An 11,026-nucleotide genomic window follows, 5' to 3' on the forward strand; every position below is an offset into this window, starting at 1 on the left:
CCACTCCCAATTACCACAAGCTGTGCTCCTACAGGGTAACACACCTTTCTATGCTTTCCTTTTTTCCAATCAGCAGCATAATCATCTTGTGCAAGAACATAACCTACTGATACAAAACCAGCTGTGAATATTCAAGCAGTTTAGACTTAGAAAACACTAAGATCAAAACTCTGAAGAGACCTTAGGAAGACTTTAAAAACAGAATATATGTAATTATAACAAGTAAAAGGATTTTTGCTATACTGAAATTGATTCAAACTGCAAATGTTTATTACTTCTACTACTAAAATCAGAAAAACATGGAATTGGAATTCTGTAAGGAACTGACCATCAACCTGAAACCACCACGGTTCCCTGTGCTAGAACAGGGGGGCACAGCTTCTTTGTCCCCTCCAAATTCCAGCCAAGGCCCATGCCTCTGCACAAAGGCAATTTGCCTGAAATTTCCCTGTAACTACACAAGGAAACTGACGGGAACACACCTTTGCTGGCATTAGCTGGGGACCAGATCAGATTTAGAAAGACTGCCAAAGTAAGAATTTGGAAAAATCTCCAATAACATTTATGGCTGAGATGAAGAGGGGAAGATAACTACTGCTCTGACTGGGCTGAAGCCACTTAAATAAATTCTAATTTCAAAACTACTTTAAGGAAGTTTCATTTAGTCTTGAAAGTCTTGACTCCTCCATAGCATACACTGAAACTGCTCTCGTCCAGCGTGGGAAGCAAAAAGGCCCCAATACAACATTTTGTTTAAAAGATTTGAAGGGAAGCAAGTCTCAGACAAGGAACACATTTCCAAGCCAAGAGGACACATTTCCCCTTAATTCAGCTCCCAGATGAAGCTGCCCCAATGATTTACACTGGAATGGGTATTTCAGTAGGTGTGACACACAGAAGTGAACTGCTACCTCCTCATGCAGCAGTTCAGATGGAGTAGAACAAAACTTAGATCTAAAAGCAGCACTTTATTATTAAACTCCATCCCCAATAGCAACCAGGAGAAAGAATCACAGTTTGAGGCTTTTTCAGGTTTAGTTTTTTTGCACCACAAGTGCCGTTCAAGTGCACCTTTCTACCATTAAAAAATTGCCTCAGAAGATTCTAAAGATTTCTCCAAGAAGCTTGCTCTTCAGAAACTACTTAGTAGATTTCCAAGTGCTAAAACCCAAAACAACCTCCACAAAAACCAGCCCAGCAAGTAAAAAACTGCAATTATTTTTGGGATGTCTGAAAACAGAGATGGAAAGGCACTCCCTGCATTCATGGACAGGCACCGTGCCTGTTCTGATTCCCAAAGATACTCCACAGCTCAGCTCTGAAGTGTAACCCTTTCCCTTACACGTTGAACCCACAGAAAAATCTGTATCAAACTGGCCTCAATCCTTTTTCTGAGCTAAATTCTCCCAAATGTGCCTCCATTCCTTAACAGAGCACATCAAGGACCAGCCTGCTCCTTCATGAACAAAGTACAAAAATTACAGCTTGAAATACAGTGCAATGCAAATGCTGAGTAATTATAAACACACTTTTTCCTCATTTAGCCTAGCATTCCGGGATTTACCCCATCACACACACAACCCATGACATATTGGTAACCTGGTTACTGGCACCTATTCCCCACCTGTTACCAGTAACCAGATGATGACCTTGTTATGGCTTCTCACATTGAAAATTACTCAGATCTATGAAATCATACCAAGTGTGCTGTTTCATTTTAAGCATCAACATTCAACAGATCACATTTTTGTGCTAAATAATAATAAAAAAAATCTGTTTAAAGCAAACTTGTGAAAATATTTATCTCAAGTATTATAAATTGCTTAACCTACCTTCAAATCCGTAACTGTACAAAAAAATTAAATTAAAGTAACCTTTCAAACATAAAGGAAAAGTAATTTTGCAGTAAGAGTGAAAAGAGTTAAACTCAGAGAAAAGTAAATTTTCACACAACTTTCACCAACCACAAGTAACAACCATTGAAAGATCATTATCAGAGAGAAGCATGTTATCAGAACTTGCCATATGGTCCTAAGCAATGTCTTATGTTAAACACTGAGGCCACCTCGGACCTGCAGTGATTCCGGTGGGCCAGAAGCAGAACAGCCACAAGCACCTTCTGGCTCTGGCACTGTTTACTTATTCACTGCTGTGTTCCTCGCAAATTCCCATAAAACCAAAGAAAACGATAAGGGCGAGTGATCCCTAATCCCCGAGTCCCGGACACAGGCACTCCAGCTGGGAATTAACGAGCAATTGACACAGCACCGCTAAGACTCCCTTTCCACAACAACAGCCCACACCGTGTGTATATTTACCTACAATGTATCATAACAACCCGGCCGCTGCTGCTGACAAGCTGCTGGAAACGCACATCAGAGGCAAGGCAGAAACAAGCTGTGCAGCAGCCTTGGAACAGTAACACTCCTCACCACTTCATCACGGGGACTTTCTCCACAAAAGTTAGCTCAAAACCCACGTTTTTTTCTTCCTCATCGTAATTTGCTTCTCACAAAAAAGTTTAATCTGAGGTAAAAATACATTTTTCCTCATTCACTCATAGTCGGATAGGCCCTAATGTTCATGTTTAAATGCAATGGGAACACAGAAGTCAGTGAAGCTGTAAATGTTTAAAATAAAATCTGTAATGGAAACTTATTATTGACTATCCTCCCAGAAAAAAAAAACTTGCAAAATGCTTCTGACTCAAATTATTTATATTAAAAACTGAAGAGACTACATTATGTTAGATTTTAGTTTTTGAACATCTATTCTTGATTTACAGCAACCTCTGACTCCCGTGCAGTCAATCCATGAAACATTTAACACGGGAAAAAAAATCAGACATCAAGGGAAAAAATTCAAACCCAGGAAATAATAATTAAAATTGTATTAAAAAATCTGTTAAGATATTCAGCTATTTTTATCATTTCCTAATGCTTAGCACATGAACACAAGAAACAGGGAGGAGGCACCACAAACACCAGATTAAAATATACCCACCCCTAGCTGAAAGCTTTTTGGTGTTGATAATTTTGGCAGCGTACTCTTGTCCTGTGGTGATTTTCATACACCTCCTCACGACGGAGAACGCCCCTCTGGAAACCAAAACCGGGCAAAGTGTCAGTCCAACTGAAACACTCCACTGCCATTACCAGCTAACGGGCAGCACGGAGGGGTGTGATGTCGGCAGAATAAGAAAAAAAAAAAAAGGGATTTTCTGGTTTTCTGTCAGGGACGGTCAGCATTGATTTTATTCAGCTGAACAGTGAACTCCGCGGGGTAGAAGCCGTGCGACCAATCCCGCTAGCTGGGGCGGAGGGCGGGCGGGTTTTCACTGTGTCCACGCCGGCGCGCCGCGGGGGGACACAGGGCGGCGGTGGCCGTGTCCCCCTCAGCCGTGACAACGGGGGGCGACACCCAACATGGCGCTCAGGGCTGCGCCTCCCGCCCCGCCGCTGGGGGGCGCCCGCCGCGCTCCGACACCCCTCACCCATCGAGACCCCCACGCCGCGACAACCTAAGAGCTAAAAAATACCAATAAATTATAAATAACAATAAATAGCGGCACGGGGGCTTGAGAGTAGCTCCCTGCCACCCGCCCAGAGCCCGTCGCCGCCCCAGTGTCGTATGGCTGGAGCCCGGGCGCTCCCGCGGGGCTCTCGGCAGTGGTGAGGGGGCCCGGGGCGCGGCTCCCCCCAGGGCTCGCGCACCGACCCCCGCAGCCCCCGGTGCCTTCACCCCCCGTTCTGTCCTTACTTTCCGAGCTCCTCGAAGAGCTGGTACTCGTCGGTGAAGCGTGTGCAGGGGGTCGAGGCCATCATGAGGACGAGCGGCCGCCGGTGACTCCGGCGGCCGTGGACGGCGAGGCGGGGACGGCGGAGGGGCTGTGAAGCGAGGCGAGGTGAGGCGAGGCTCCGCGCCGGCTTCTTCTCCTCCTCTTCCCCACCACCGCCTCCTCTGGTGACGGCGTTGCCTCCGCGCCCTCCTCCGGTCTTCCCTCTCCCCTCCCCTCACCCTTTAGGGAAGGAAGCAAACAAATATTTAAATAAATAAATAAATAAATAAATACGTATCCTACTCGCCTCCTCACGCCCGCCAGGGAAAGCTAGCGGCAAAAGGGAAAGCAGGACCGGGGCGGGGGGCGCGGCGCTCCCTCCCCTCCCGCTCCCCTCCGCCTTAGCGCCTCAGCCCGTCCGCCGGTGCCGTGCCTCCCCCTAGCGACCCCAGCCCGCGACTCCCTGCCGTCGGGGAAGGCGCGACATCCATGGGAGTCTCATACGGGCGGGCAGAGTACTGGAAGAACCTACGCTCTGTCCTCCCGGGAGCGAACACCGACCTTTCCCCGGGCGCTGCCCCGAGACGGCGGCGGGAGGCGCCCTGAGGGAAGCGGATGCACCTGCGCGCGCCCCCCCCCTCCCCCCGCCCCTCTCCTCGGTGGCCGCCTGTGACGTCACGCCTCGCCCGAGCGCGAGGGAGGGCGCGCGCTGGCGGCGCGCGGCGGGAAGCGCGTGCGGGTGCGCTCGCGGGCAAGGGGCCGTGACGTCGCAGAGGCCCCCGCCGCGCGCGGGGTGGGAGGGGAGCGGGAAGGGACGTGGAGCACCGGGCACCTCGTGACGTCACATCAGCTCCGGCCGCGCGGGGGGACACACACCCCGGGCACCTCGTGACGTCACGGCCGCTCCGGCCGCGTGCGGTGGGAAGGGGGGGGGGCACAGGCGCACTGCGCGTGCGCCGGGTCGCGACCGTCACTGCCCGCCCGGGAAAGGGACCCGCGGGAGGGACCGCGCACAGCCAGCCCCGCACCGCCGTGGTAGGGAACGGCCCCGGCATTCATCCCGCGCAGGGCGCCGGGAAGGGCTGGGGACACGCGTGAAGTGTCACAGCAAACAGCTGAGCTGTCTCGGTCTCTTCCACAGAAGCACCGAGTATCTTGAGCTGGAAGGGACCCACAAGGATTATCAAAGTCCAACTCCTGACCCTGCACAGGATTCCCCCAAATCCCACCTGTGCCTGAGAGCTTTGTCCAAATGCTCCTTGAGCTCTGGCAGCCTTGGGGCCGGGAGCACTTGAACACGGAATGAGGTCGCCAGGCCACCGAAGGGCATTTGGTCCTTTCTGATCAACCTGAATTGCTTTTGCTCCTTTCTGATCAACCACGTGGTGCTGAACCAAGCGAAGAGCTCAGTCCACACCTGCACAGAGCACAAGCAGCAGCCAGGCTACAAGCAGAGCTCCACTACAAAAGGCAGCCTGGAGCATCTCCATGCTCATTTTAAGTGAGAAGACACATGCACAAAACACACCCACAAAGGGCTTTACAGCAAACCTCTGGAGTTTCCAGAGTCAGCATCCTGAGCTGTGGTCTCGTATGAAGAGTTAAAACCTGCTGACCCTTCCCAAAAGGAACAGGAATGTACGACAGGAATGCCAGAGCCTACACAGGAAGGCAGTTTTCCTCCAGGTGAGGTGAGGCAGCTGTGCCTTGTACAAACACACTGAATTCGTGACATAAAGGTGGCAGCAAAGGGACTTTGGAACTCGTGAGCAAGTACAAAGCATTTACTCCATCAGTTCCTCTCCAGGGAAACACTCTGTGCAGCAGTGCCAGTACAAACCAGAGGATGTTTCCATTCAGACCAGCAGGAATGGATCTGTTCCCATCTCCAGGAAGGGAACGTGCATTACAGGCACTTGGAGAAGCAGCACATTTCCAAATCCCCTCAAACTAAAAAGTAACATGGAAGTTGTGCATCCCTGGGTATAACACTTGCATGGGTAACTCAATCAGCAGTGCTGAACCCCTGTATTTAACAGGACCTGGCTGCCAGGTTCCTCATCCACATGTACACAGACACGAGAAAATGAAACCTATTCCCCTGGCACTACATCACTTCTTCCCTCATGGTATATTCTGAGAACAAGCATTTGGACCAAGTATCTGCTCCTGCTGTGCCATACAGTTATTATTTAATTTTAAAAATATTTAGAAGAAAATATTAAATTCTATTTCAATTCACTTTCTTGTTGATGTTTTTGTGGGTTTTTTTAAGTCATTATAAGGATGAGTGATCCAAACTGAGATTTGTTTAACTTTTTTTTTTTTTTTCACATTCCCCAATCTAAAAGAAGACAAGAACGGGCCAAGGAGTTCCTAGAGAAATATCAAGCATGAATTTTATAACAGGAGGTAAGTAAAGAAAGTATTTGTTTACAAGATTGATATCACAGGACTAGATTAATTTCTGTAAGAGGAACACTAGGGAACTGATGAGTAGCTTGGAAACACTTCAGCTGAGAGGGTTTTTTCTCCTTACAACAATCATGTCTTAATTGTAGTTCCCTCTTGAGCTGAAGAAAACCTGAATTTGTAGCTGCAGTTTAAACATTTGGTACATTCCCCAAATTCCTCCTGAGCAGACCAAAGCAGGCAGGATGGCAGCCAAGGATCTGGTCCATGAGGAGAAATTCTAAATGCTGGGTAGAGCTTCAGATTTCCATTAAGGCCACAGAAACAATTTATCTGCTGTTGGAAAACGTCAGGTCTCAACAATGAACCAAAAAAATGCTTCAAAGCCATCCCAGGGCATATTTTTCTTCTCCAAAAGGTTTTCAAGAGAGCAGCTCAAGCCTCTAAGAAACTGAAGTCGTTCACTTAAAATTCCTGAAGTTTAACAAAATGTTACAGATAAGTGGAATGAATTATATATTCAACTTTGTACTGAAACATTTATTGTGGCAAAGGAAATAGTATTTACTTTAAGAGTTTGCTATTCAGTAGGGTCTTTGTATGGCTTTAGACAGCTGAAGTGAGGTTTTTGTTTTATTTCTGACCTTGCAAGTACGGATTTTCAATTTTCTTATGTTTTGCAGGAGTCAAGAGAGCTTCCAAGAGGTCAGTGTGTACTGCTCATTTTGAGGGCTTTTAGGAATGATGTATGTTTAATTTGTGACCAAGTGCCACAGCCACTGACAGTAGAGGCCTGGGCAGGAAATGCCCAGAACACCTGAGGAATCTGGGGTTTAGATAAATACTCACTTTATGAGCAGAAGGTCTTTAACAGAAATCTCGGTCCTCCCCAGGGCTGCACATATTCCTAGGGCAAAGCACTTGGGGAAACTAATGGGCAGCACTGGAGCAGTAAAGCAATGAAAAGACCAAAATTGTCTGTGGAAACCAGGAACAGGGGAAAAAAAGAGGATGAACTGGGAGAAATCACACAGAAAATGCATGGGTTTGCAGTTCACTGGAACAGCTGGAACTGGAGGCACAGATTTAGGTCAGTGTGGAATTCTCTGCTGCACCACATGTTGCACCTCTCTTATTTTCTCACTGGAGCTCCTGGACTTTATTTATCAAAGCTTCTGGAGGGCAGAAGGACCAGTGACATCGTGCCAGAGACTCACTCCCTCCTTTCCAAGTGATGAGGGTGCCCTAAAGCCCATCCCAAGTCCTTCTTCTGGAGCAGCTCCCTCAGCACCACCTCCCATGGGACCAGTGCTGACTCCAGAAGCTGCTGCCAGTCCCTCTGGTGGGTGGTGGAGATCCATGGTGGAGCTGCTGCAGCTGTCCCAGGGCTTCTTTCCTCCCCCTGGAGAAGCTCTCTCGCTGCTGCTGTCCCACCACGTAGCTCCTTGAAGGTTCCCCAAAGGAAAGGAATTATTTCTCCATGAGTGACACTTGTGGCAAGCACCCTGCAGCCTGAGCAGGGCAGTGTGTGTGCTCTCTGCCTCTGCTGCTGGAGCACTCTGAGGTGGGGTTAATTCACTCCTAAGTCAACCAGGAAGATGTTGGCAGAATAACTGATTTGATAGCTCAGTGATTCTGTCATGCTCTTGCTATGCAGGAGACCAAAGGTTCTCTCTGGCCTAAAAAAGCATCACTCCTGACAGGCTGGGAGGCATTGCTGGCCACTTAACTCCAGCCTCTGGAAGCACCACAGGGAGAAAAAATGAAAAATTAATGCCTTATTTTTTATCTTTCTGTGTGGGGCAAGGACAAAAATATAGGCTTGAGCAAAACAGATGTTTTCATTTGTTTGCACTGGAAAGAAACAAGGAATGCTCTGATAGGATTCAAGTTTCATCTCAGAATTTTGAAGAACACATTTTTCTTCTCTAATTTTTTTTTATATTGGAGTATTCTTAATTAAGAATACTCCTTTAAAATAATGTTTTTGAAGAGAGTGATTTCTTTTTAATGCACTTGTCCTGGTTATTTTGAGCTGAGTAATTTTTAATGAATTCTTAGCAAACAAAATATTCCATTGTTTACACAGTTCTTTTTACAAGCAATTAGAGTCAGTAACACTCCATGAATAAGACCTTTTACCACTCGCTTTCATGACATGGATTTGAAATATAAACATTACTAAAAAAAAAATTTCAAGCTGTGAATCAAAGCTGTTTTCTGGGGCTTGGAGCAATGTGGTCTATGGAAGGTGTCCCTGCCCACGGCAGGAGTTTGGAATGAGATGAGCTTTGAGATCCCCTCCAACCCAAACCATTCTGTGATTCCATGATTCTATGATTTCTAGAAGTTTGAGCACCAGTCTTGAACCCTGTGTGACTGGCTGACTGAGAAAGCATAAATGGCTCCCCTTCCAGAGTTCCCAGGCGTTTGTTACTTCTGGTTCAGTAGTGGGAGACTCTGGGAAATATGTGCATTTCTCTGGCCTGGCAGGACTCATTTTAATATTACCTTGCCATGCAAACCCAAGAGAAAGATCTGCATGTGGAAAAGCTGGCTGTGACAACCTCAATACCATCAAGGTGAGGAACTAAGTGTGATCTTGGCTGACAAACTCCATAGAGGCTGCCAGGGCTGCAAGGGAAGCAGGAAACACTGGAGCCCACATTGGCATGCCAGCACTGAAATTGTGCCCAGCCTTCCTTCTGAATGCTTTTGGTGAGTGCTTTGTAAACACTTCCAGGCATTTCCTAAAAGAAAAATGTGAGAGGTGACTGTAATTTGATCTACCACATGTTTTAGATTTGGAGCATCCTTTCAATGAAGGAAGCTGAAGAAGGAAATTAATAACAACACCCCCTGCTTCCATCCACAGGCATTGCCAGCACTGGAGATGAAAAGGCTTTCCAAGAGGAGGGAGCAGAGTTAACCAGAACTGATAAAGAGGTAGGCTGGAATTTTTTGGGGGAAATAAGTCAGTGTTGAAATTTTAGATAGGGGAACATGGTCAGGGAGATGAGAAAAGGGAAATATTTTAATGACAAAAGTTTGGACAGATGGAAGACAAAAGACTTGGTCAGAAAAGGAGAAGATCTTAAAGAAACCAGTGCATATGAGACACTGTTGACTGGAAAGAAGCTGAGTTTTAAAAAAACCACAGTTGTGAGACTGTGGAGGTTTTAAACCTAAGTAGAGGAGAAATGCAGCAGCTGGTTTCATGACCCAGACAGCAGGGAGTGCTCATGGCAAGAATAAAACAGACGTAAGAATAAAGATATGCACAACTTCCAAACCATGTCCCTAATCACCACACCTACCTGTCTTTTCTACAGGGATAGTGACTCCAACACTTCTCTGGGTAACCTGTGCCAGGGATGGACAAGCTTTTTGATGAAAAAAAAATTTCCTAATATTTAACCTAAACCTCTTCTGGTGCAACTTGAAGCCGTTTCTTGTTGTCCTATCTCTTGCTCCCTCTGCTTTCATGGTGCCAAGGGCTGCTGTAATGAGCTCTACACCATTCTCAGTTCCGTAAGTTCTCTGCCTACATCCTCCCCAGACACACATGAACGTGCAAAGTGTTTGCTTCTGGTTTACATTTGGGTCAGGTGAGTGAAATAAACACCATCTTCTCCAGCTGACAGAAACTCCTTTCCCATCCTGATTTCTACCTAGAATTTTTTTTTATTCTTTACTACAGAGAGGTCTTTCCATTTATTAAAAAGAAAAAAAGAAACTTGGTAGAATCCAGAGGAAACAAAAATATGGTACTTCCTAGATAATATCCCTGAAGAGAAATAGCTTTTCTGTTTCTCCATTAGAGAACCATTTGCCAGAGATCAATTAAAGTGTGGTTGGGATACAAAATGAAATATCAATCCAGCAGGAAATGGCAACAGGTATTAGCAGACAATAGACACACATTAGTTACATGCACTCACCAACAAGAAGGCTTGGGTTGCCTTATCTTGGGAAAAACAAGGATCAGCAGGATACACAGGGAATTGTAGTAGATGTACCATCACTGCAGGCAGGCAATGCAAAGGGTGCAAAAAACAATATCACAGAGGGAAAAAATTATATCAGACACAGGAAAATATTATTCCCATATTGAAATATCATTTAAAGGACATTTCAAAGTATTTTAAGGGTTTTAAAATGTAAACAACAGTTAAAGATTTATATGGGGTTTAAAGTGTTTTAGAAGTTTTGAAGTATTGCAAAGGCACACTTTTATACCAGTATAAATTCAGAAAAACTGAGAATTAAGCAATCATAGGACTGTGGATTAAGTTTGAACTCTGTCAAAGTTTGTATTTTTGTATTCATTCCATGGGATCCCTCCAGCACCACCACAGCAGAAATATGGAACAGTTACCACTCCTGGGAGCTGCTGGGTGCCTCCTCCTGCTCCCACACGTGAGGTTACAGAAGAGCAGTAACAACACAAACAAGCTGTACTACCACTGAAAACATGCACTGAGGAGGAAACTCCTTTCAGCTCATGTGTAGGAGTAGGGAAGGTTGCTGATGTTATTTTAGGAGAAGATCCTTCTATTATTTGCCACATGGTAATTCCAAAATATCCTAATGAAGTAAATAGTGTCTATATGTATTTCTGCACACTGATACATACACACACACATAAAATGGACAAGAGATTCTAGATCTTGATAATTAAGTGGATTCATGTGGGAGCCATCTGGACCACCCAATTTCCAGTCTTATTCCCTTCAACACTTGCTGAACCCTAAATTATCACCGCTTTTTAGCCATGCTGGCTGCAATTACCGTGCTGCTGGGACATTGTGCATCCAGTCTCTGTGAGCCCTTTGG

General features: G+C 46.1%; 1 protein-coding gene across 16 annotated transcripts in view; it reads right to left on the bottom strand.

Moving 5' to 3' along the window:
- Window positions 1-10,214, bottom strand: part of CAMK2D (calcium/calmodulin dependent protein kinase II delta) — a 126,836-nt gene extending 116,622 nt beyond the window's left edge. For 7 of the 16 annotated variants that reach the window (XM_030946973.1, XM_030946978.1, XM_030946976.1 and 4 more), the window contains exons 1-3: window positions 4,311-4,402; window positions 3,760-4,018; window positions 3,004-3,098 (exon numbers count right to left, since the gene is read on the bottom strand). In XM_030946973.1, the coding sequence (XP_030802833.1) occupies window positions 3,004-3,098; window positions 3,760-3,824 (160 nt within the window). In that variant the 5' untranslated portion in view covers window positions 3,825-4,018; window positions 4,311-4,402. Of the gene's footprint in view, window positions 1-3,003; window positions 3,099-3,759; window positions 4,099-4,310; window positions 4,416-10,131 lie in introns of those variants that run through there. The other 9 variants (XM_030946983.1, XM_030946982.1, XM_030946984.1 and 6 more) reach the window with 3 other exon arrangements.
- Window positions 10,215-11,026: the final 812 nt, after the last annotated feature.

This window comes from Camarhynchus parvulus, chromosome 4 (assembly GCF_901933205.1).
Source record: "Camarhynchus parvulus chromosome 4, STF_HiC, whole genome shotgun sequence".
In the NCBI taxonomy this organism is placed as follows: Eukaryota; Metazoa; Chordata; class Aves; order Passeriformes; family Thraupidae; genus Camarhynchus; species Camarhynchus parvulus.